Genomic DNA, 27,550 nt, shown 5'->3' with positions numbered 1-27,550 from the left:
CTTTTTCCAATACTTGAAATACTTCTGCTCAACTACAGTACATCTCAGTGACAAATATTGTACTTTTTTTAACTCCACAATAATAATTTGAAAACTTTAGTTTACGAGTTACTTTGTAAAGAAAACATGCATTAACCCATTGAGACCTGAAGCCGATTCTACATGTCTCCTAAATCTCAACAGTTTTCAGAAAAACGTATGTTTCTATATCGGTGGAGCTCAATCTTTTTCATGTCAAGGACCCCCAAAATTATATGTATTTGGCCGCGGACCCCCATCAAAATATTTTATCAAAATATTTTGTTCCAGGGACCCCCAGAAGCAAAGATTTGAGTTAAAAATGTTCTTTTTAAAAATATATCTATTCAAAGATTTGCACACATTTTCATGATTTTTCAAAAATAGCAGATCTACAAGCTCATAGCGCGGCACCGAGTGCCGCGCTATGAGCTTGTATATCTGCTATTTTTGAATAGCCCAAAGTGTAAAATAATGCTTTTTAGCTCAAATCTAAAAATGACACAGTTCCAGGTCTTAATGGGTTAACCAATTAAGCCATATTTTACACTTGTCTATCTATACACAGTTGTGAGCTTATGTACGTCTGCTATTTTTGAATGATTGACACATTTTTGAAATATTTCTGAAAGAAATAGGAGTATTTCTAAACTGTGGTATTACTACTTTTACTCTCAAGTAAAAAGTACACATTGGAGTACTTTCTTCCACCCGCATTGTGCTCGGTCGTGTTCCGTTGCCATGGAGCCGTAGAGGGACGTTTAAGTAGTATCACAGAGATGGGTCATCTGTCACTTTGAATTCATTAGGGAGCTTGTCTTTGAGAGATGACACAGTTACAGAACGGTGGCAGGGCTGCTGTGTGTGCGTGCGTGTGTGTGCGTGTGCGTGTGCGTGCGTGCGTGCGTGCGTGCGTGCGTGCGTGCGTGCGTGTGTGTGTGTGTGTAGTCGACCTTGGGCACACCTTCCGCTACCTGCACCAGATCGTTTATCGCCGGTATATCGGTTTGGCTGATATATACATACACTCATCATCGGCCGCTTTATTAACCCATTGAGACCTGAAGCCGATTCTACATGTCTCCTAAATCCCAACAGTATTCTGAAAAACGTATGTTTCTATATCAGTGGTGCTCAATCTTTTTCATGTCAAGGAACCCCCACAATTATATGTATTTGGCCGCGGACCCCCATCAAAATATTCTGTTCCAGGGACCCCCCAGATTTGAGTTTAAAAAAAATTGCTTTAAAAATAAAAATAAAAAATAAAAATAAAAATTGTATATCTGCTATTTTTGAATAGCCAAATTGTAAAATAATGCTTTTTAGCTCAAATCTAAAAATGACACGGTTCCAGGTCTTAAAAAGTAACAGTTTTGGACATAACGAGGTTTCCACCTCGACGATAGCCGTCCTGTGAAACGTTTGTACGCAAAGCTTAAAAAGTCAAACAGAATTGGAATTTGTTATTCATAATGTTCCAATGATCAATGCCAAAAACACAATTAACTCATTCATTCAATCAATCAGGGAACGCCTCTAAATGTCTTCTAAATCCTAACAGTTTTCTGAAAAACTATTGTTTCTAAATCAGTGGTGCTCAAACTTTTTCATGTCAAGGACCCCCAAATATATATGTATTTGGTTGCGGACCCCCATCTCAAAATATTTTGTTCCATTTTGGACCCCCCAGAAGCAAAGATTTGAGTTACAAATGTTCGTTTTGTAACTCACATTTGCACACATGTTCAAGATGTTTCATCTACAAGCTCATAGCGTGGTGCAATGAGCTTGTATATCTGCTATTTTTGAATAGCCAAAATATAAAATAATGTCTATAGCTAAAATCTAAAATGACACGGATGCGATCCCGGATTGAATGGGTTAAATCGTCGATCGCAATTATACAGGACAATTAACATGTCATGATGGTGACTAGTAATAATACGACCACATGACAACAGAGGCTGATCCAACGCTCTGGGCACAGTGACACAGGAACCGGTTCAGGAGAACAAACAAGAAGAAGCCATGGGACTGTCACAACAATTACATAATAACCGTATCGCAATTATTTGATCTTATCTCAATTATTTTTTGCATAATCCTTAAGGATGTTAAATTTCCATCATTATTTTCCACATCGTTGTCCACACACTTTTAGTTTTTTTTAAAGATGTTTTGGGGGCTTTTCTGCCTTTCTGCTTTTATTCCCATTTCAGTTCAGGAGAGTGTGATAGGAAACATGGAAAGAGAAGACGGGGGACCGGCTTCGAATGCTATCAATGCACTGAATGGGACATGATCACGTTTTATCAGACCATTGAATGGGCAAAGTTAGGCGACATACTGACCTACCCGCGATTTATCAGACCATTCAATGGGAGTTATCAGGAGATAGGCCTACTGACCTACCTGGAGGCAGAGCAGTCCCCATAACATGATTTACCATTCTGTGCCTGCCTATCGGTACATAACTCGGGACGGCGCTGAGTAGGCTCAAGCAAACGTCGCAGCGTTCGGCACGGCAACTCGCTCGCTTTAGCTCGCTCGGTGGTGCCTCACGTGGCTCCAGTTTGCTTGAGACTGCGCGCCTCTGTCATGGTCAAAAAAATAAATAAAAAGTTCTATAAGTCATCTCCGTCAGTAGGTCAGTTACTCCCGATTACGCCCAATGAATGGTCCGATAAATCGCGGGTAGGTCAGTATGTCGCCTACTTCGCCCATTCTTTTTTTTTTTAATGATTTTTATCCCTCGATTTTGTAACCCTTTTTTCACCCGGTGCCAATTTGCTAAGTGATCCTGGGCACTACACTCCCCCCACCAGCCTAGGGAGGCCAGGGCCGAGCTCAAGCCTCCTTCAATGCATGAGAGCCAACTGACCTTATTGTCACCTGACAGGGGGGAGTTTCCCTGGTTGGACGTAGCGCGTGGAAGGAACACGTTATTCCAACCAGTTCCCTTCCCCTCCATCAGGCGCCCCGGCTGACCAGGGGGAGGCAGTATAGTGACCAGGATTACTACATGTTTTTGTGAGGGTATTAACTACCCTAGGAGACACGGGGAGAACATGCAAACTCCACACAGAGTAGGCCCTTTCGCCAACCCCACCTAGGGTATGGGCGCTGATGACACGGAGGAGAAGACACGCCCACAGCGTCCCCGGCGGGAATCGAACCCAGGACCTTCTAGCTGTGAGGCGACAGCGCTACCGACTGCCCCACCGTGCCCCTACCTACTTCGCCCATTCAATGGTCTGATTCGACGTGATAACGTCCCATTCAATGCATTGATAGCATCCGGATCAGGTGGACAGGGAGTGACACGCAGCAGCAAAGGCTGTCTGGCTCGGGAAATCGAACCTGCGACACGCTGCCAGGCTGCAGTAGAGAGTAGAGTTGCCAGATTCTGTGAGAGAAACAAGCAACCAGGTCTAGGAAAACCAGCCCAAAAAAGAAGCGACTAAGGGCCACGTGATGTGCTTCAACATATACATCAGCTATTTGAAAATAGCAGATCTACAAGCTTGTAGATCGGCTATTTTCAAATAAAATCTTGCGGGGAACTTATAATAAGCAGATCTGGCAACCCTGTCTGCGCCCCCGGCTGTCAAAATCGTAGTGTTTTTTGACAATTATTTGGCGGGCCCCACTTGCGACATCCTCACGGCCTGCCAGTGGCTCCCCGGCCAACAGGTTGGGAAGCGCTTATCTAGTTACAACAACAGACACCTGGACAAACATCTGTCATGTTAATCTACAGTACAGGGCGTCAACAACATCCTACATCCTACAGCAGAAACTAATAGTGGTGTCACTTCCTGAAAACTCCGCTTCCTCTTTTTGCACTTAAAACCACGGAACTGTTAACTCATTAAGACCGGGAACGCATCCGTGTCGTTTTAAGATTTATTTGGGCAGTTCAAAAACAGCAGATATGCAAGCTCACGGTGCCGCGCTATGAGCTTGTAGATCTGCTTTTTTTTTCGAGAAAATGTGTGCAAATCTTTGAGCATATACATTTTTTTTAACTCAAATCTTTGCTTCTGGGGGGTCCCTGGAACAAAATATTTCGAGATGAGGGGGTCCGAGGACAAATACGTACATACAATTTTGTGAGGTTCTTGACATGAAAAAGTTTGAGAACCACTGATATTATAGCAACATACGTTTTTTTTCAAAAAACTGTTAGGATTTAGAAGACATTTGTAGAATCCCCCAGAAGCAAAGATTTGAGTTACAAATGTTCACTTAAAAAATATATATATATATTCAAAGATTTGCACAAATTTACAAGATTTTTTAAAAATAGCCAAAGAAATAAAAAAAATGATAAAGATGCGTTCCCGGTCTTAATGGGTTAATGATAAAAAGATAAAAAGGGCCAGTAAGATAGCAGTAGAACTTGTAGCAAGAAGAAGGACAAGACGCAATGTCACGATGACCCGGCTTCCACAACATGTCTGCTGGGAAACAGATCTTCAGAGTTGAAGGACTACAGGGCCTTGATGAACTAAACTAGGGTTTCAAATAACAGCTGTTATAGTTCAGTGCTTCTCAACCTTTTCAGGCTGCGAAATAATCATATATGAACTGGGGACCCCCCAAAATAATCATATATGAACTGGGGACCCCCCAAAATAATCATATTTGAACTGGGGACCCCCCCAATATATTCATTTTTGAGTTAAGGCATTACATTTAGTTTGACTCTGTTCCACGGATAAATATTGTGGAAAATAGCCGATCTACAAGCTCACAAGGCGTGTGAGCTTGTAGATCAGCTATTTTCACAATCGTTGCCTCTCTCTTACATTATTTGACAATTTGGCCAATGTTTGAATAGTTTGTATAGTATAGTATGTTGATTACTTCTGATGCAGTAATGGTCTTTTTTTCATTTCATTTCGTATTTTTTTAAAGGTATTAAAAGGCCTTAAATTGTCACTTTACTGTTATCTGGGGACCCCCAACCCCCCCCGTCACTTTACTGTTATCTGGGGACCCCCAACCCCCCCCCCCCCCCCCCGATGCGACACGTTGTGAGCTTGTAGATCTGCTATTTTCAACTATTTAGTACTTTTACTTTTGGTACTTTAAGTACATTTTGATGCCAATACTTTTGTTCTTTTACTCAAGTAAATTTTGAATTCTGGACTTTTACTTGTAACAGAGTATTTTTATAGTGCAGTATTGGTACTTTTACTTAAGTAAAGAATTTTAGTACTTTTTCCACCACTGCTAGTATTAGGCAGGTGGTGGGCGTGATCACCGGAGCGCTGCCACGCTGATAATTATTCATGGCTTTCACCTGTTCACAGCAGCGTGGGAATTTGGACAGAGAGGGGGGGTGAGCGTGGGAGCCGGCGTTTTCTGTTGACCGCAAAAACACCGCAACATATCGTCACGCGGTTAACCACTTTTAGACTGATGTAATGTTACATGGTCGATGTAACACTGTTGTAATGTTGCATTAGGTTGTGTAGTAAATGGTCGAACCCAAGGATTGGAGTGGACCTGGATTCTTGCTATTCTATGGCATTGGTTCTCAAAGTGGGGTCCGGGGACCCCTAGGGGTCCTTGAGGGAGTTCCAGGGGGTCCCCAGCTAAATGATAGATTAGGAACCAAATGGACCCTTATGGGTGTGTAACTCTGAGAGTGTACAAATGGAACCAAATGGACCCTAACGGGTCCATTTGGTTCCATTTGTACACTCTCAGAGTTCAATCAACATAGATTTTACTATATGAATTGGGGTCCAAGAGATAGAAATGCCATTGAATGGGGGTCCGTAGCCCTAATGCATGTCAAACTGGGGGGTCCTTGAAATGTAAATGGTTGAGAATCACTGCTAGAGCCGTAAAAAATCTTCTCTTATAGGGGGCCCTGGCATATCTTTTCAAATGGGGGTCCGCGGGCTAATAAGTCTCAATTTGGGGGTCCTTGACATGAAAAAGTTTGAGAACCACTGTTCTATGGCTATTCAAAAATAGCAGATACACGAGCTCATATCGCAGCACTCGATCTGCTATTTTGGGTCATGTCATTATAATTGTCAAAAATAGTCAAACGTCCAAATAATACACCAAAACGTGTTGTGAGCTTGCAGATTGGCTATTTTTGCTATTCGTCATAGTAACTCTATACAGGGTGTAACCACGTCATAGTATAGTAGGCAGACATTCAGTGAAAATAGGCAAACATTTAGCTCAGTACAACTCCCAGTCAACAAATATGAGGTACTGTAGGTGTTTAAGCTCAGCTCACAATTCAATCAAATTCTGGACGTGACATTTCTTCAACATTCAACCCAAATATGAGGTAGGTGGTTAACCCTTTGAGACCGGGAACGCATCTGTGTCATTTTAAGATTGGCTATATAAAAATAGCAGATCTACGAGCTTGTAGATCTGCTATTTTTATGAAAAATCGTGAAAATGTGTGCAAATCTTTAGTTTGAATATATATATGCTTTTTTAAAGCGAAAGTTTTTAACTAAAATCTTTGCTTCTGGGGATTTTAGAAATGTTTATGTTGCTATATTATCAATGTTTTTCTAACTTTTTTCTTGTCAATGACCCACAAAATAATATGTATTTGTCTAATATATAATAATAATATTTTGTTCCAGGGACCACCAGAAGCAAAGATTTGAGTTAAAAATGTATATAAAACATTTGCACAAATTTTCACGATTTTTCAAAAAAAAATAACGTTTTTTGAATAGCCCAAAGAAATCTTAAAATGACACGCATGCGTTCCCTTCCCGACCTCAAAGGGTTAAGCTCAGCTCAATCCAATCAATTCTGGACGTGACATTTCTTCAACATTCAACTTGTCATAATTAGGGTGAGTGGGTGACCGTATTTTCAAAAACCCAAACAAATTTGTCATCCAGCTTAAAGCCGGGACACCTGGTCACCGTACTAGTCATAATAATCAACATAACAACCTGTTGGATGTGAGAAATAATCAACCAACGGCCCACAGGATCAACAAAAGAACAACGGTTTTGCTGTTTGCACATTGGATCGATTGGCTGAGCGAGCAGCACAAGAGATCTGAACACCGTCCCAGCAGCTCAGCAAATATGGAATCTGATCTCTCATCTCAGACAGACAAGGCTAGCTTTATCTGCAGAGAATTCTTCGTGCATTACAGATGTAGCAGATTTATTTTTTTTACTTAAGACCGGGAACGCATCTGTGTCATTTTAAGATTTCTTTGGCTATTCAAAAATAGCAGATATACAAGCTGTCCCTGGAACAACATATTTTGATGGGATCAGCGGCCAAAAACATAATTTTGGGGATCCTTGACAAGTATAAAAGGTTTGAGCACAGCTAAGTTTATAGCAAAAGAAAAATTAAGACATTTGTTGAGACATTTGACAGTTACAAATGTTCGCTTTAAAAATATATATATTCAAAGATTTGCACAATTTTTCAAAAATAGCTACAGAGATGTGTTTGATTGAATGGGTTAAGCAAATATCAATGGGACTGGTATTTAACCCTTTAAAACCGGGAATGCATCTGTGTGTCATTTTAAGATTTCTTTGGCTATATAAAAATAGCAGATATACAAGCTCATAGCGCGGCACAGAGTGCCGCGCTATGAGCTTGTAGATCTGCTATTTTTTTTTTTTTAATATTGAAAATGTGTGCAAATCTTTAGTTAGAATATATATATACTTTTTTAAAACGAAAGTTTTTTAACTCAAAGCTTTGCTTCTGGGGATTTTACAAATGTCTTCTATTTTTTATTTTATTTATGTTGCTATAATTATCAATGGTTTTCAATTTTTTTTCATTCCAAGGACCCCCAAAATAATATGTATTTGTCCGCTGGACCCCCTCCCATCTAACAATATTTTGTTCCAGGGACCCCCAGCAGCAAAAGGTTTGAGTTAAAAATGTATATACAAATTTTGCACACATTTTCACGATTTTTCTAAAAAAAATAGCAGATCTACAAGCTCATAGCGCGGCACAAGCTTGTATATCTGCTATTTTTGAGTGGTGCCGAAGGCAACCACTCCTATACATGACTTTGTCCGTGTGTCCGTATGTATGTAATGTATGTATGTATGTCTGTCCACAAACATTGATGACAACATCAATACGGGGGTCAATACGGGGCTCATCAAAGGCACCACTCACTTCACACAGGGTGTGATTTTTGAATAGCCCAAAGACATCTTGAAATGACACACATGCGTTCCCTTCCCGGTCTTAAAGGGTTAAGATACTCAGTGCCCACATACATACATGTCTAACTACTTCTCCAGAGCCAGTGACACCCACACAGGCAACAACACCAGAGGGAGCAGAGCCTCCGGTCTGGTACCACCCCAAATTTGGCACAAACATGGGAAAACGTTCATTCTACTACTCTGCCACCATCATGAGGAATGCCTCGACATCATCCATTAAACGATGTGAATCACTGGCTTCTTTCAAAAAACTGGCCTGAAAAAGCATCTGTTAAGAGAACTACAGGTGGAGATAGATATAGGACCCCTTGAAATGAGGGATTTCCTTTTTCTCCTCTGAAAATATAGCCATTTAGATTTTTTTGACATGTATTGAAAGGATAGTTCACCCCAAAACAACTTTTTTTCCTATCAATTACACACCCCATGGAGACTTGAATTCATGGATATTTTTTTGTTTTTGTCACATTCCTAACCCAATAATTTGAAGACCGGCAGCGGTTCTGGTAGGAGACACAAAGAGTCTTCTTTGTATCTCCTAGCGGAACCGCTGCCTACCGGTCCACTGGTCATCAAATTATTGGCTTAGGAACAGCGGTGTCGTGGTGATTTTTTTACTGGCAAGACGGTATTTTTATGTCACACGCACACTGTGCGCATTTTATTTTACCTTAACACATCGGGTGCCAGAGGTTTATTAAAATATTATACGTTCAGTGCCTGCATTTCTTCCATCCACTTACGTTGATACGTTTCGTGCTGTAGAAGCCCCGACGCGGTAGTGCATGTAAACAAAGCGTGCGTGCGATACAATACAAATTCAAGGAATGCCATGAATTATAGAGCTGAAACTAAAAGTTTGCTTTGAACGAGTTATGGCTCCTGCATGCTACCAAATGAGGTGGTCCACCCTATCACCGTTTGTGACCACCGAAACGGTGGTTCAGATACTAGGCGCTCATAGTCCGGTGACTTCGGTTAGTAAAAACAGAGAAATGTGTTGAGGTGAGCGGTGAATCGCTTATCACCGCGGCTCAGTGACGTCATGTTGTAGTTTTCAAACCACCGCGATGAGAGGGTGATCACCGAAAATGGTAGCATGCGCCCCCCCTTTACAAGTATCTTTCTCTTCTTTTCTTTTTGACGGTAGCTGAGGCATTGTTGCGTGCAGATAGGATACTGGCAGCAGCCCTACTGAAGCCAACATGCTGTGTTGCTTGTCTGTAGCCTATAGATGCGAGGTGTGCGGAATTTGAGGAAACATTTTCACACTCACTTGTAAACCTGTTATGCAAAGTAGCCATTTGGGTAACCTGACTCTGTCAAATGGAAGAAGCTTGCGACACACATTTTGTTTCACAGCCTACTTCCATCTGAGACTCCTGAAGCAGAATCGATGACAGACGGCATTTTCATTTCTTCAAGCTACTTGGCAGGTGATTGGATGATCCCGCCCCTAGCAGCCACTGATTGGTTCGAACACGCAGCGGTTCGGGCGGCTTTACTCCCCGAGTGATCCCAGACCTCCTTCCTGAAATCAAATGCAAATGAGATTTCCGGAGGGAGGGGGGTTTACCAGGCTACCATTTGGGTACTTGGCTCGTTCTCGCGTGCACTCTGTACCGTGCTGTACCGTACCGTGCCGTACCTTGCGCGTGAAATAATTACTGGCCACACGCCGTCCTACCCTGTGTGGCCTCCACGACACCACTGCTTAGGAATGGGACAAAAACTAAAAAAAATATTCATGACTTCCAAGTCTCACCACAATGGAAACAAGTCCCCTGGACTTTTTTTGTGTTCTATACGTTATTTTATCCTAAATGTTTTACTGTACCTCCGTGCTGTTTAGATTTTTGACTAATAAAAGTATTGAATCAATCAAACGTTCCATCCGGTCCTGCATGACTGACTGGATCAGTAGATTTCTTACAAGTTTCTAACAAAAAAAAGGCACACTACTGCTCCCAATAAATACATTATTAACCAGCATTTCAAACCCACCAAAGCTCTTGTTCTGTATTTTGTCTTCTTTGTGCCTGGCAAAGAGCTCTGGCAGCCACACAATGTTGCCTAAATAAATAATAATTTTACTGAGAGCAATAGTGTGACTGTGAGCCATTCTCCCTTTTTTATATTAGACGTTGGTCTTGGACTCGGCGTGTGTGTGTGTGTGTGTGTGTGTGTGTGTGTGTGTGTGTGTGTGTGTGTGTGTGTGTGTGTGTGTGTGTGTTAAGATTCTAGGTGTGCCTAGAGCCATGGGTAAGTATGTAAGTATTAAGTAAGTCAGTCAACAGTATTGCCAGTGTATATATTGACACACCTAAACCCAACACAGCCATTATAAAGAACTCCAAACTAGGCCCTCTCCTTTGCCCCTCTACACTAATATATTTCCGGCAAGAACAGAACAAAAAAAACTTGTATATCTGCTACTTTTGCCATTTTTGAATTTGAATCCTGCAAAAGTAACAGTTTTTGGACACATGAGGTTTCCACCCCGACAGAGACAATATGATTTCAAATGACCCTGGTCTTCTGACAGTAAGGTGTCAAAACATCTGTGACAGACTGAAATATATTTGATCAACTCCAGCTGGTCAAGATTCCCTTAGCTTAACTTAAGTACACTTAAAAAAACACTTGAACACTAGCATCCATCCATCCATATTCTGGGGAGAACTTCAGCTACAAAACAGCAGATCTACAAGCTCACAACAACACGTCGCAACGCTGACTATTTTGGCGAAGAGATTTCCAAGATAAGTACACAGAGCTCAACTCAGGTCCTGTTTACTAAGAGCCCTATACCTTGCATTTAAAAATAGTTCAAATAGCCAATCAACAAGCTCACGTGTCGATGTAGATCAGCTATTTTAAAAATGTTTTTCAAATAGTAAAAAACTGTAAAAATGTTTAGGCATACGGCGACACACAAGAAGTCTACAACTTTCAGCATGGCATTGGGCATGTCATAAGCGTCGCTTGTCTAATTATTTTACTTTTGCAAAGCCGTCGTCTCAAAGTGGCGTCCGTGGACCCCCAGGGGTCCTTGGGGGTGTGTACCCAGCAAAAGTAGTTAACTTTTGCAGTGGTTAACAATTTAGCAAAATATTTTAAAAAATTACTAATTTTGTATTTTTTAAATTATAAATCTTATCTTCTGGGGGTCCCTGGCACAAAACATTTTCAGATGGGGGGTCCGTGGTCAAATATAAATCAATTTGGGGGTCCTTGGCACGAAAAAGTTTGAGAACCGCTGGTGTACAGATGGTGTTTAGAGTTTCGTGCTGAAGCATAGCTTGAATGGCGAATTATCCATCAAAAAGGTAAACAAGTCCCAGGCCAAGCTCCTGTCTGCCATGCTGCAGGCAGGATAATTACATTCAGCAGAATACATAACAGCACTGGAGGCGGCTCGCAGTCATGCCACCTCATTAGTGATTCAAGCACAGTTCTTTCTACTCATCATAACATAGCACACTGCCGATGCCAGGTTTGTTGGTGTCCAATGCCAATCACAAGTCTGGAGAGTCCTAGATTCCACCAATTACTGATGTTTTGACCAATACGTGTGAAATTCTCAACAGAACAAAGACTTGGGACTCTTTAGGAGCAGTTTTCTCAAGTCTCTGCATCTATGCAAGACATATATACTCTATAAGCCATATCTCCAAAACCGGTGGGTCAAACTGCACTACCACTATGTCATCTGTAGCTATGATTCCCTGCTTTCAAATGACATGAAAAATGAAAATGAAAAAAGCTGTGTGCCGTGGTGGGTCACAATTGATTAATCAAACCAGTAATAAATATATGCTTATTTTACCACTTAAGCCCTATTCAAAACATTTAAAAATAGTACAGCTAAGTTAAAAAAAATAGATATTAAGGTTCAAGTGGTTAATGTAAAAAAAAGAAAAACATACTATCAGGAAGACCCCCCCCCCACTGTAGTAATCTGAGGACCCCCTTGGGGTCCCAGACCCCCTGTTTAAGACCCCTGTTCTAACCCATAACTCCCGTGGTGACACTTCTCCAGTCCATATTTACATATTATGCACGATAAGGCATATATATATCCATGTCACTTTCTGCCTGCAATTTGTTTAACCAAATGAACAGGTCCCCGTCACCTACAGAGCACCATTGTGCTGCCTCATGATAGTGATATCTATCCAAAAGGCTCCGACTGCGGGAGCGAGAGGGCCGGTCCAAACCATGCGTCACTATTATGACAGCTAGTCATTCATCCAAATTACCTCGCCAGCGTTCAAACTAAATGCTGGAATTCATTAAGTGTGTTGTGCGTTGTGAGCTTGTAGATCGGCTGTTTTCAAATAGCCAAAGTATATAGGGCTTAAGTGGTTAATGCACATTTTCCAATAATAATCCAAATCTACAAAGTAACTAAAGTTTTCATATAGTTGTAGTGGAGTAAAAGTACAATATTTGCCTCTGAGATGAAATGGAGCAGAAGTAAAAGTACTGGCCGTAAACGATATAGTATGGATCGCTTTCAGAGCGATTTCATGAGCGACGGAAACATCGACAGCCAATCAGAATCCATCAGAAGGACATGTGGGATATGCAATCAGTCTCTTTCACCCTCGGAACGCTTCGAACGGAGACGTGGAGACGACTATGAATACCTGACACTAGCTGGTAGGCTATATGGATAATCTATCTGACTGACTCTGATTTTTAATTAGAAGGTGGTGAGTTGTACCTGAGCTTAGGTACAACTCACCTCCTCATAATTAATCCTTATAATTAATCATCGCCTCCTTATTTATTCATTAAAGGAGGAGAGCTGTACCTGAGCTAGCTCAGGTACAGCTCGCCACCTTATAATTATAACCAAGAGTCAGATGATCCATATATCCTATCAAGCTCGTCTTTCAGCACCACTCTTTCTCCCTGTGGGCTCTGACACAAGGAAGAGACTGCACTGTTGCCAGATTTTGCAAGAGTAACAAGCGGCCAGGTCTACAAAAACAAGCCCAAAAGAAGTGACATGAGCACTTTTAAACCTATATACACACACATCAGCTATTTGAAAATAGCCAATCTACAAGCGATGCCAAGCATTGTGGGCATATAGATCTGCTATTTTCATAAACGTTTTTTTTTTTAAAACACATTAACAACACAAATCTGGTTCGGGGGTCCCTGACACCAAATATTTTCAGATGGAGGTCCGCGGACAAATGCATATTCATCTGGGGGGTCCTTAGTTGACAAGAAAATGTTTGAGAAGCACTGGTTTTTTAAACAACAATAGACAGCCAGCACCAATAAGCCAAAACTTACAAGTGAATTTACAGAAAAACAACCCCAAAGTTGGCTATAATAAGCATACTTGGCAACACTAGTGCTCACAGCTGGACTGCGCAACGCATGTTTGGTGCCACTGTTGACTGTTTAATCCAGGGGTCTTCAACAGGGGGTCCTCAGAGTTACTACAGGGGGTTAACCACTTGAACCCTAGCATCCCTTTTCTGAGGAGAACTTAAGCCAAAAATAGCCGATCTACAAGCTCACAACGCCTCGCAGCGCGAGGCGTTGTGAGCTTATAGGTGTAGAGGGAAAAAAGAGCAGCAAAAGTTTATCTGAAATACAATTGTTTTACAATATAGAGGGGGTCCCTGCTTCATCTCTCTCTCAGCTAGGGGGTCCTTGGCCTGAAAACGTTGAAGACCCCTGGTTTAATCGTTAATCAATGGGATGATTATTACATCATTAATTTAAATTAATTAAACTGTGTTTACATACCTACTGTACTGAACGGCCCTAAACAGGGGTCTCCCCATCTCTCCAGCTCTTTAGTAAACAGACATTGTCAGGTTGGTTTCTAATTTGATCCAATCAGGAAGAGAGTACCCATTTATCAGCTTAAATGTCATAGTGTTCCAGTTTCAATGTTGTCTGCTCATTTCTTTTGTCTCGTTACTTCCAATTTCACTTCTTTATCCTGTACTCTATATGACTTCTCTCTCCCGATTAGATCAAATCGGTATCCCGACCTGAAAATGCATGTTCCTGTTTACATAAGAGCTGGAGACACACAGGGGACCCCCGTTACTGAACAAAGACTCTATACTATAGCAATGATTACTATCAGAATGTATAGAGCTATTTATCTCATTTCGACAAAAGAAATTAAATCAATCATTTACAGCACCATTCCACAGAGGAACGGTGAAACAGTGACCTTGGATACGCGGACTGAAGTTTAAATCTTTGTTCCAATAAAATAAATAAAAAGATCAGCAGAGTGGACTTATGGCTGTCACACACAGGCCGTCCTGTCAGAGGAAGGTCACAGGTTTGATCACCGACCCCACAGAATCCATCCATGTCAAAGTGTCCTTGAGCAAATGATGTCACCACCACCACACCGGTCCCCCTATCTGTACCTCATCCTAGCTGCTCTGATAATAAATAACAAGCTTTGATGGAAGAGTATTGGCAAAGGACAAGTATACAGCATACAGTTGCTGTCGGGTAGAAACCTCTTATCTCCATATATCAGCTTTTAATGCTTTATTTGTACATGAACACCCTACTTCGTCGCTCAAGTGACACGTCGCACAAAAGTTGCGAAAATAGTTCACAACGCCTCACAGTGTGACGCGTTTGTGAGCTTGTAAATCGGCAATTCTTTGCTATTTTTGAAAGAATGTCAAATTGAAAGTGGTTAAGTGTGTCTGTGGGTTTTATAAATATTGTTCCAATTTAAAGTATTAGTAACGAGAGCTTTTGATAAAATAATAACTACAGTCCATGTGACTGTAATAATTACTGTCCATTCCACTTTTTTACCCATCCCCTGAAAAGTAACTGTTTTGGACATACAAGGTTTCCACCCGACAGCGACGACATAGGTATAATATTAGTGAGTAGAGAGACTGTCTGGTAATTGGAAAGTTGCTGGTTTAGCCCCACAGTCAAAGTGTCCATGAGCAGGACACTTGGGGCCCAATCTTGTGCACCGCCTTACCCTTTATCCCTAAACTTTTTGACCATTTTTTACTATTTTGAAAAACATTTTAAAATAGTGCAAATAGCCAATCTACTAGTTGAACTATTTAAAAAAAAAAAGTAAAATATGTCTAATAAGTTTAGGGATAAGGGGTAAAGGCGGCGCGCAAGATAGGGCCCTTAACCCCTTAACCCCTATGTACTTCTTTGACCCGAGTCCCCAAGGAGTCTATAGTAGGCCCCCTCCTTTCCTCCCTCTACACCAAGTCTGTAGAGATGGCGTATAAAACACCATGTCATATCTTACTGCTCACCAAGGTCTGTGATAGATATATACTAATGTTGAAGTGAAGATCAAGTGTTCTATGCCATTGGTTCTCAAAGTGGGGTCCGGGGACCCCCAGGGGTACTTGAGGGGGTTCTAGGGGGTCCCCAGCTAAATGATGGACAGGAACCAAATGGACCCTTATGGGTCTGTAACTCTGAGAGTGTACAAATGGAACCAAATGGACCCTAACGGGTCCATTTGGTTCCATTTGTACACTCTCAGAGTTAAATTAACATTGGTTTTACAATGTGAATTGGGGTCCCAGAGGTATAAATGCCATTAAATGGGGGTCCGTAGCCTAATGCATGTCAAACTGGGGGTCCTTGAAATTAAAATGGTTGAGAATCACTGCTAGAGAGCCATAAAAAACTTCTCTTATGGGGGTCCCTGGCTTATCTTTTCAAATGGGGGTCGGCGGGGTAATAAGTGTCAATTAGGGGGTCCTTGACATGAAAAAGTTTGAGAACCACTGCTATAGGCAGAACGCCTTGCATTATTAAGCAGGGAGCCTTGTTGCTCGTCATGTTCAGCACTTAGTAATTTGTAAGCATTTTGCTTGTGGCTCCGTTGCAACCAAACACCCCTGACACGGCAGAATCACTTCACAACATTAAAGCCTTAGAGCTGGGCGGCTGAGTCGAGAGGAATGAATGAGTAAATAAATGAGGTTCACTATGTAAAACTACTGTGTGAGTTACTATGCATACATGTAGTCAATTATGTCTCTCCTCCATCAATAACGCCAAGACAACAACTTCCTGTATGTTTCCTGTGTATACTTAATGACTTAACCCTTTAAGACCGGGAACGGGAACGCATCTGTGTCATTTTTAGATTTCTTTGGCTATTGAAAAATAGCAGATATACAGTACAAGTACAGTACTGTACAAGCTCATAGCGCGGCACCGAGTGCCACGCTATGAGCTTGTAAATCTGCTATTTTTGAAAAATCTGTGCAAATCTTTGAATATATACTATGTTTTTTGGAGAAAAAAATACATATGTTGCTATATCAATGGTTCTCAAACATTTTCATGTCAAGGACCTCCCAAAATTATGTATTTGATCCCCATCTCAAAATATTTAGTTCCAGGGACCCCCCCAGAAGCAAAGATTTGAGTTACAAAATGTTCGCTTTAAAAAAAATATATATATATATTCAAAGATTTGCAAAAATGTTCACGATTTTCCAAAAATAGCTGATCTACAAGCTTATAAAATATGGATAAAGTGGTTACACACAGATAGCATTCCCGGTTTGAATGAGTTAAGTGATGTTTGTTTGTCAGTGAGTGTGCTCCAACAGCTGGACTGTAGAACTGTAGCCTGTTCATTTTCACCATGGAACACAGGGTGCTACAGACACAGCTAAATTTTTCCACAGCATAATGTCTACTCTACACACACACAAGCAGGATGGCCTAGGACCAATTCACCCATTTGCAAAACCTCATCTTCTTGTGGGTTGGGATCCCGGAACCGGATCCAACATTGAGGAACCGGAATGGATCCCAACCCTAATTATAAGACGGCTCCATGTCTGCCTAATTAACCCTTTAAGACCTGAAGAAGCATCTGTGTCACATTTTCATTTGAGCTAAAAAGCATTATTTTACACTTTGGCTATTCAAAAATAGCAGATCTACAAGCTCGTAGCGCGGTTTTTGAAAAAACGTGAAAATGTGTGGAAATCTTTGAATATAAATTGTTTTAAAGCGAAATAAATTTACTTTAATCTTTGCTTCCGGGGGTCCCTGGAACATATTTTTTTAGATGGGGGTCCGTGGCCAAATACATGTCATTTTGGGGGTCCTTGACATGGAAAAAAGAACCACTGATATTATGGCTACATACGTTTTTTCAAAAAACTGTTGAATCCCCCAGAAGCAAAGATTTGAGTTACAAATGTTCGCTTTTGTAACTCAAATCTCAAGATTTGCAAAAAAAATTATGATTTTTCAAAAAATAGCAGATCTACAAGCTCATAGCGCGGCACTCGGTGCCGCGTTATGAGCTTGTATATCTGCTATTTTTGAATAGCCAAAGTGTAAAATAATGCTTTTTTAGCTCAAATGAAAATGTGACACAGATGCTTCTTCAGGTCTTAAAGGGTTTTAAAGTGTCTCAGAGGAGTGTTGTGGACCGTTCAGAAACCTGCCTACCGGTGACCCAAAAGAGGAAAAGAGCGACCAGGAAAACGCAAACTCACCCGTATAACCCGCGAGCCAGCCCCACGTCGACACCATGGCCAGCAACCACTTGAACATTACTCCTTCCACGTGCCAGAAAGCGGCACTGTCCCATATTCTCAGCGGTTGCAGAAGCAGCAGGTAAAAACAGTAGGAAGGGATGGCCACGCAGTTGTTGATGAACATGAACGCGAAGCGAAGCAACGACTTGAGTAGAAGCCAGCCCAGTTTGCGGGCAGCGTCCAGGAGCGGCGCCATCCTGAATGCCCGCCGTCTGTGAAGAGAGAGAGAGAGGCAGAGAGAGAGAGAGAGAGGGTCACACAACAACATAAGGGTGCCAACAGTTGAAGTCATAGTCAATGGTGTAAAGTAACTAAGTACATTTACTCAAGTGCTGTACTTAAGTCCAATTTTGAGGTATTTGTGCTATGTGTACTTGAGTATTTCCAATTTCCAATACATTTACTTCTACTCCACTACATCTCAAGAGGCAAATATTGCACTTTTACTCCACTACAATTATTTGAAGACTTTAGTTACTGGTTACTTTGCAGATATACATTATTATATTATAAAACATACATTAACCACTTTAGCCCTATTTTATACATGAAAATTATAGCCGATCTACTGTTTCTGTAGTGTGAGTGTAAGCTTGTAGATCTGCCATTTCTGCTATTGTTCAAAAATGTTTGAAAATGTATGAACATTTTTCAACATGGAAACGCTGATGGTAATTATGCAAAATAATTGTGACAGGCCACGCCCAGCCATGATGTACAAGTGCTGGACATGATGCTATTATGGGGACTTATCCCCAATGCAACACTTTATGCTGAGTGCCAACTTGTAGGGAGGCATTGAGTCTCATTATTAGTAGTCTTCAGTGGCGTGCACAGACATTTTGAGGGGCAGGTGCTCAAGTAAATTATAATTTTTGTTGTTTACTTGGTCTGCTCTTTTTTCCCTCTACACCTATACCTCTTTGCCAAAAATAGCCGATCTACAAGCCCACAACGCCTCGCAGCGCGAGGCGTTGTGTGCTTGTAGATCTGCTATTTTTGGCTAAAGTTCTCCTCAGAAAAGGGATGCTAGGTTTCGAGTGGTTATGGTAAACAGAAAAATCATATCACATAAAGACTTGGCGGACCCCCTGTAGTAACTCTGAGGACCCCTAGGGGTCCCGGACCCCCTGCTGTAAACTTTTAAAAGGGCACTTCAAAAGGGCACTGGTCAAGAGGGCAAAGGGCAGGTGCTGTAGCACCACCTAGAGTCTATCTGTGCACGTCCCTGGTAGTCTTTGATGTATGACGCCGGCCGGGGGATTGAGCCCCAACCTCCCAATCTCAAGGTGGACACTCCAGCCACCGAACTGGTAGTTACAAATGCAACATGCCCATATACGGACCATAAAGCGGGCTGAATCTTTATAAAATTATTGATTCATATTTTGGGCATTTCATTATAGACAAACAGCTTTTTATAACGCGTCAAACTTTGTGACACTCTGAGCTTGTATCTGCTATTTTAGATTATTCAAAATTACCGTAATCAAAAAGAGGGAATAGGATCGATAGTTGCAGCTGTGCTATTTCCAGGGCTTCGAAAACAAGACAAAATATAGCTGCAAGCAGCGATAATACGGGGCCGGGAGAGAGAAAGAGAAATGATAATTCCTTTAACAGGTCAGTTCATGAAAGTCCTTGTGGTCTTGTTTCCAATGAGGGCCTGTGAGCAATTAGGGGTTAAGAGTCTTGCTTGTGTCGATGACAAATTTCATCAACACATTTGCTGACCTGGCCTGGAATCGTACCTGGGGCAACCAGAGCCTCTGGCTCCCTAACCACTCAGCTATGGCCGCCAGAGAGAGAGAGAGAGAGAGAGAGAGAGAGAGAGAGAGAGAGAGAGAGAGAGAGAGAGAGAGAGAGAGAGAGAGAGAGAGAGAGAGAGAGAGAGAGAGAGAGAGAGAGAGAGAGAGAGATGGAAACGGAATAGATTGAAGATAGAAACGGAATAGATTGAAGAGACAGAGACATGGAAACGGAATAGATTGAAGAGAAAGACATGGAAACGGAATAGATTGAAGAGAGAGAGAGAGAGCCATGGAAACGGAATAGATTGAGTCATGTTTTTTGCAATTCAACTTAAATGAGTGTGCATCAAGTGAGGCTTGAACCAGCAACCTTGCGGTCGTGAGGCACTCTTAGGTAGCTGCAACACTACCTATAGTGCTATAGCTTTGTCCAGGCTGATGTTGTCTGTTGAGGATGACAAACGCTTGCCTTCTGTCATGACCCAAGCCCCTGTTTCACTAACACTAAGATCACTCGTTCACAAACCATTTACCAATTAAGAAATTGTACATCTCCTCAGAAGCAAAACTAGTGAAAGTAGCCGATCTACAAGCTCACAAACCATTAAAAGTTGTCAGATTGTACATCGGCTATTTTCACAATGAAGTATGTTATACATTGAAAAAACATACTCTCATTGCTATCTGAAAAGTTGTGAGATTGTAGATCAGCTGTATGTAAAAAACACTCAATTAAGTATTTCATGTTATCTTTAACAATTGCAGATGTATTCATTGATAGTCATGTTGTGTGAAATGCAACTTAGATGAAGTCTGCACCAAGTGAGGCTTGAACTGGTGACCTTCAGGTTGTGGGGCACACATTTAAGCGAGAAGCCACCAACAGACAAGAGCCTGTGAAAGGAGATCACCCAGATGATACAGTTTCACGCAAATAGCTGAAAAATCCTGGGTTGGAATCGTACCTGGGGCAACCAGAGCCTCTGGCTCCCTAGGCGGGCTCACTAACCACTCAGCTATGGCCGCCAGAGAGAGAGAGAGAGAGAGAGAGAGAGAGAGAGAGAGAGAGAGAGAGAGAGAGAGAGAGAGAGAGAGAGAGAGAGAGAGAGAGATGGAAACGGAATAGATTGAAGATAGAAACGGAATAGATTGAAGAGACAGAGACATGGAAACGGAATAGATTGAAGAGAAAGACATGGAAACGGAATAGATTGAAGAGAGAGAGAGAGAGCCATGGAAACGGAATAGATTGAGTCATGTTTTTTGCAATTCAACTTAAATGAGTGTGCATCAAGTGAGGCTTGAACCAGCAACCTTGCGGTCGTGAGGCACTCTTAGGTAGCTGCAACACTACCTATAGTGCTATAGCTTTGTCCAGGCTGATGTTGTCTGTTGAGGATGACAAACGCTTGCCTTCTGTCATGACCCAAGCCCCTGTTTCACTAACACTAAGATCACTCGTTCACAAACCATTTACCAATTAAGAAATTGTACATCTCCTCAGAAGCAAAACTAGTGAAAGTAGCCGATCTACAAGCTCACAAACCATTAAAAGTTGTCAGATTGTACATCGGCTATTTTCACAATGAAGTATGTTATACATTGAAAAAACATACTCTCATTGCTATCTGAAAAGTTGTGAGATTGTAGATCAGCTGTATGTAAAAAACACTCAATTAAGTATTTCATGTTATCTTTAACAATTGCAGATGTATTCATTGATAGTCATGTTGTGTGAAATGCAACTTAGATGAAGTCTGCACCAAGTGAGGCTTGAACTGGTGACCTTCAGGTTGTGGGGCACACATTTAAGCGAGAAGCCACCAACAGACAAGAGCCTGTGAAAGGAGATCACCCAGATGATACAGTTTCACGCAAATAGCTGAAAAATCCTGGGTTTAAGTGTTTTTCAAACTGCTCAAGATTGCGGACAATCTAAGGGCGGTGCTTACTGGTCAACGTGATAGATGTGTTCCTCATTAGTCAAGGCACATGTGTAAGCAGGTCTAATGGCTGTCGGCCAAACGAGGCATGACTTTTGCCTGTTTAAAGTTTCAATTTTCAAAAAATTGCTATAGCGCCCCCGTTTGACCAATTGGAGTAAGATTGGTTTCAGTGATATTTGGAATGGCCCTTTACATTTTTGCAAAGTTTCAAAGAATGGTAAGTCTGCATGTATGTGTTAGGGGCAGATGAATAATTGTCATAAAACTGCAATATTCATTGGCTCATTAAAGCTTCATTTTTTCACTTATGGAAGATATTTTGCAAACGTTTTTTGGTATAGGTCCAAAGTTCATGTGTAAAAAGTTTCGTGCAGATTACTCAAAAATCCCAGGAGGAGATAGGTTTTAACTGTTTTTCATATAGTTCGAAATGGTGGGAGATCTAAGGGTCAGAGGTCAAAAGTCAGAGCGTGAAAGTTGTTCATCATGAGGAGACGCATGTGTGTATTGAAGTTTTATGGCTGTAGGTAAAACAGGGCATGAGTTGTACCTGTTCAAAGTTGGCATTTTCAACTGAGTGCTATAGCGCCACCTTTTGACGAAAGATTGTGAGATTTATTTTTTGATCGTTTTTCATGACCATCTATCATATGGCCGAGTTTCATAAAAAGCGTATGCACGGTTCAGCCAGAACTGGCAAAAACGGCAGAAGAAGAAGAAGAAATGGAATAATGCGAATAACAATACGGGTCCATGCTGGAAGCCTGGCCCCGTAATAACCGGCGGGCGACAGAATAATAAGATGGAGGTGTGTACGTGTGTGTACTGATGTAAACAACCTGTCCTGGACAAGAAAGAAACAAATCCCTCTGATGATGTAATTAAGTCATAATGACTGTGATGTAATAACATCATGGATGATTTAGTCATTCAATCACTCTTTTAGAAAAAGGCACCTTTCTGTCGCTTGCTAACTGCCTTGAGGGAGGAGCGGGCCTTTTAAGCCATTGGTTCTCAAAGTGGGGTCCGGGGACCCCCAGGGGTACTTGAGGGGGTTCCAGGGGGTCCCCAGCTAGATGATGGACAGGAACCAAATGGACTCTTATGGGTCTGTAACTCTGAGAGTGTACAAATGGAACCAAATGGACCCTAACGGGTCCATTTGGTTCCATTTGTACACTCTCAGAGTTAAATTAACATTGGTTTTACAATGTGAATTGGGGTCCCAGAGGTATAAATGCCATTAAATGGGGGTCCGTAGCCTAATGCATGTCAAACTGGGGGTCCTTGAAATTAAAATGGTTGAGAATCACTGCTAGAGAGCCGTAAAAACCTTCTCTTATTGGGGTCCCTGGCTTATCTTTTCAAATGGGGGTCCGCGGGGTAATAAGTGTCAATTAGGGGGTCCTTGACATGAAAAAGTTTGAGAACCGCTGTTTTAAGCCATGAAGACCGGGAACGCATCTGTGTCATTTTGGATTTCTTTGGTTATTCAAAAATATCAGATATACAAGCTCATAGCGCGGAAAGCTTGTAGATCTGCTATTTTTGAAAAATCGTGAGCATTTGTGCAAATCTTTGAATATATATATATTTTTAAGCGAACATTTGAAACTCAAATCTTTGCTTCTGGGGGTCCATGGAACAAAATATTTTGAGATGTATATTACAGAACATTAAAACATTTTTAGAAAACATTTTTTAAATCGGCCTCAGGTCTTAATGGGTTAACAGAATAACTAGCATATTTTGCCAAACTGTATTAAATGACAGCTATTCCAGCTGGTCTAACATGGAGACATCATGTAGCGTTATAATATACGTGTTGAATTGATTGTGAAGGTTGGTTGCTGCTCACGATCACCAACTAGCTCTGGCACAGATTACAGAACACTTCAGTTGAGGCGAGGGATTATATGACTATGATTATACGGTATGTACCAGGAAGACACAACAGATTATACGACCAAATGCCTTTCCTTATGTGGATTTTGTTCCCCTATGCAGACTACTTTCCCACGTGGATTTTACCTGTGTGGATTTGACCTTATCGTGTGGTGGACTACCTTCCTATTCCTATGTGTACCTACTCTGCATTTCCTTCTCTTTTTTTTTCTTTTTATAGACCAAATCATCATGACATCACCTCACAACCAAACATGTACTTCCTGGTAGATACCGCTGCGTTGCATTGCAACAGTATTATTCATTAACCTTTATATCTGGTAGAACAGGCCCCACTGATATCGTTACTGACAATTGAATTAGACATAGATTATTTTGTTCTAAACGTCCACAGGTTGACAAACTAGACAACATATCTAATGTTCTGGACACTAGACTAGAATAATAAAACATTCTACCTTAGAAATACATGCCCTACACATGTTTGTTTACAAACATTCTCAAATGGTCTATACCAGGGGTCTTCAACAGGGGGCCCTCAGAGATACTGCCTCAGAGATACTGCCAAGTATTTGTGTGATAGGGACTTAGATTTTACATTAACCACATGAACCCTCACATCCCTACTACGGGGGGGAACAGTAGCCCAAAATAGCAGATCTACAAGCTCAAAACTTTGAAGACCCCTGGTCTATACCTCATGTAGACTAATATAACACTAGCACATAAGACTATATGTCTATGCTGTTCTAGTGCTGTACCTCATGTACTGAACCTGCTATCTTTTTTTAACATGCACCTTATGTCTGACATCATGTACAAATATACCTGCTATGTTTTATGCTATATGGATGAATGTACATATCGTCTCTGTCAGGTGGAAAACTCATACTGTATGTCCAAAACTGTTACTACAAAAGTAGCAGATCTACAAGCTCGAAACGTGGAGCTTGTGGATCTGCTACTTTTCATGCTTTTGTGTGATGCTGTAGTTAGTGTAGTATGATCAAGTAGGGCATTAATTTACAGGGAAAAAAACACAAAGTCAGAAAATGGAGATAAGAGGATTCTGCCCGACAGCAACAATATCTTTTATCTTTCTTTTGGCCTGTTTCTGTCTTCTACTAGACTGAGAGAACGAGAGCAATCCATGGTCTCGAAGGGCGGATCCAAACCCAGGCGCCCGGAGCAGGCGCGTCCTCTGATTGCTTCACCAATCTATGTCCCCGCCTCCCCCCCCCCCTCCCCCCTCCCCCCCCCCGGTCTGTGCACGGAGCAGGCTGACGTCACCAAATTTAGAGCGACGCCCCTCTGCACTCTCAATGGTTAGGAGATAACAAGCTTCAAAGACCATCGTTCCTGCATCGTTCCCCCAGACTTTTTTCTTTTGTAACAAAAAAAATGGCTGGGTTTCCGAGGCTAGTCTTCTACTTGCTCTCCCTCTCTCTCTGCCCCCCCCCCACCCCCCACCCCCTTCCCTCCTGAAAATGACAAATGATGGAGCATGCACAAAAACTAATTGCACCCACTTCTTTACACCTGTGACAAGACAATAACGTTGATTCTGATGCTGAAATGGTTTTGTGCCAGGACAACAGATTGTAAAGTATGACCAAATGGTTTTGTGCCAGGAAGAGATTATACAACCAAAAGGTTCTTCTGTACCAGTTGACGACACCAGTTGATTACACCAGCATGTCATGGACCCTCAAATTGCAACATACTGTATTAGCACACACACACACACAGACCCCCGTTTGAAAAGATAATGTCAGTCAGGGACTGGGACCCCCAGTGATTTCTCAACCTCTTTTTCATTTCAAGGACCCTTTGATATGCATTACACCATGGACCCCCCCATGATACCTCTTTTTTAATCTCTAGGACCCCAATCTACACCGTAAAATCATCAGCGTTCATTTAACTCAGAGACTTGTACAAATGGAACCAAATGGACACGTTCCATTTGCACAGCTGTCAGAGTTACAGACCCAATGAATGAAGGGTCCATAATTTAGTTCCTTTTGCAAACTCATTTTGGTGTACAAGAAGGAACCTTTTTTGCTTCCTTTTGAGTTATAAAGACTCAATAAGGGGCTCCATTTGGAGTGACCCCATGTTGGTCCCTGAACCCAACGTTGAGAACCAGTATCATAGACCCTGATCTACCTACAGTACTAATAATGTATAAGAGAGATATACACAGTATAATATAGGACCATCATAAGCAGCAGTGAGTGTAGCTTAGCCTGCTAGCTAGCATCAGGGGGCCAGCACAACATCAGATCTCATCTCACCCCCAAAACATGCCATGCATGAGGAGGTGGGGAGACCGCCTGGGAAATACTCATTTCGTCGCGTTACTTTTACTCCGATTACCTTGCACATTGTAACGTAACGTTGGAGTTAAGCTTACACAGTACACACACACACACACACACACACACACACACACACACACACACACACACACACACACACACACAGAGTACAGTACAGTACGATCAGTGTGAATATAACTCCAGAATGTAGCCTGAGTCCACCTACAATCCTCAGTGTTAAGGGATTTATCTGGGAGGTGTTTACAAATGTAACCAAATGGACCCCGGAAGGGGTCCATTTGGTTACATTTGTAAACACTTCCCAGATTACAGGAATGGATTTTTTTTGTTATCCTTAGATTGATTGATTACTTTATTAACAGTTTGCAAAAAAAAAGCACAGTTTCATCCAAAAGGATGCTAAAAGGATAACCCCAAGAAATCACTACAGTATATATATATGGCTTGTTTCCATTGGGGTCCAGGCTGTGTGTATTCAATTCATCGTAACATGTAAAGATACTCACCCAATGAAATGTCACCGAACCGTCCTTGGGAGGACGAGAGAGACAGGAGGAGATGTCCCGATTAACCGATAATAAAAAAAAACGATTTTAATACCGAAGTAGATCACTCAGTGGTCCAGTTAGCAGCAGCAGCAGCAGCGTCCACATCCACAACAACAGTGAAAACACATCATCTCGATCAAGTTGTCTGAAGGATCGAACAACTAAACCGAGCCGTTATTCGAATCGACGATGGCCGGTGATAGGAGAAGATCATCTATAGATCGAATAGTTCAATAATAACACAACAACGACGATGATAATAATAATAATAATCCCATCCTCTCGTCATCATCATCATCCACGGGGAGGTGCATCATCATGAATGTCGTTGATCGCAACGGATCCACACCGCTGTGGTGGTGGTGGATCCCTCGATCTCCTTCTTCTTCCCCAGCAACGTCGTAGGATCCATTATTAAAAAAAAAAAAGCCCTAGAATCTTATTTTCTCAGGAGGCGATGGTTCCATCATCGACGCCGATCATCGTCCACTATCATCGTCTCCTTCGTCCTCATCATCAGGTTGAAGCTAAATAAAGCTAGCCTCTTCTTCATCCATTTACAGAGACACACACAATGTTGCGGATATAGGAAGCCCAGGAAACCTATCAGTCAGTGTGGATGTAATTAAAAGCCCCCCACGTACACACGTATTACACGCACACACACATATAAATTAGATTAATTAAAAATTGGATCAAACGCAGACGTTTTTTTTTATAGTGTTGCTTCCAGCAGGCCCCCCCGTTCTTCTTCAGTACCACACCGACCCGTTATGTGTCTCTCTGTGCTGTGTGTGTGGATGTGGATGACTGTCTGTGTGTGTGAGTGTGTGTGTGCTCATGCAGCCATCATTATGAAGGGAGGACTTACAATTAAACGGCGCAAAACCGACAAGGATACGTCGGTGAGGTCACTACTACGCGTCGTCTGGAGGAGGAAGTGCTTCTGCTGCTATATATATTATTTATTTTTATTTTCTTTTTCGAGTGTAGTAACTGTATTTTGTCCTGTTATTTATAATTGTAATGTGGATATTTTGTCAAAAAAAACTCTCTCTCTCTCTCTCTCTCTCTCATGAAATGTTTAATTAAAAATGACTAAAAACACCTAGTTGCATTTGTCATCGCAAAAAAAAATAACAAAATGAAATTCCACCCAAGTAATTCCAGCCTTGATTTATTGATAAAAACTATTTATGAATAAAATTAACAAATTGTCAGGGGGTCCCATGGTGCGTATTAGTCAGTGACGTCACTAGTG

General features: G+C 41.6%; 1 protein-coding gene across 1 annotated transcript in view; it reads right to left on the bottom strand.

Annotated features, from left to right (window-relative positions):
• lpgat1 (lysophosphatidylglycerol acyltransferase 1) overlaps nt 1-27,112 on the bottom strand; it is a 104,319-nt gene extending 77,207 nt beyond the window's left edge. Inside the window, exons 1-2 of the mRNA XM_084083398.1 lie at nt 26,248-27,112; nt 17,756-18,009 (exon numbers count right to left, since the gene is read on the bottom strand). Coding sequence (XP_083939524.1) covers nt 17,756-17,993 — 238 coding nt within the window. The 5' untranslated portion in view covers nt 17,994-18,009; nt 26,248-27,112. The remainder of the gene's footprint in view (nt 1-17,755; nt 18,010-26,247) is intronic.
• Nucleotides 27,113-27,550: the final 438 nt, after the last annotated feature.

This window comes from Gymnoscopelus microlampas (genome assembly GCF_963454915.1).
Source record: "Gymnoscopelus microlampas genome assembly, chromosome: 16".
NCBI classification, from domain to species: domain Eukaryota; kingdom Metazoa; phylum Chordata; class Actinopteri; order Myctophiformes; family Myctophidae; genus Gymnoscopelus; species Gymnoscopelus microlampas.
Note: the sequence above shows the minus strand (reverse complement) of the source record. Positions and strands in the feature narration are given on the sequence as shown.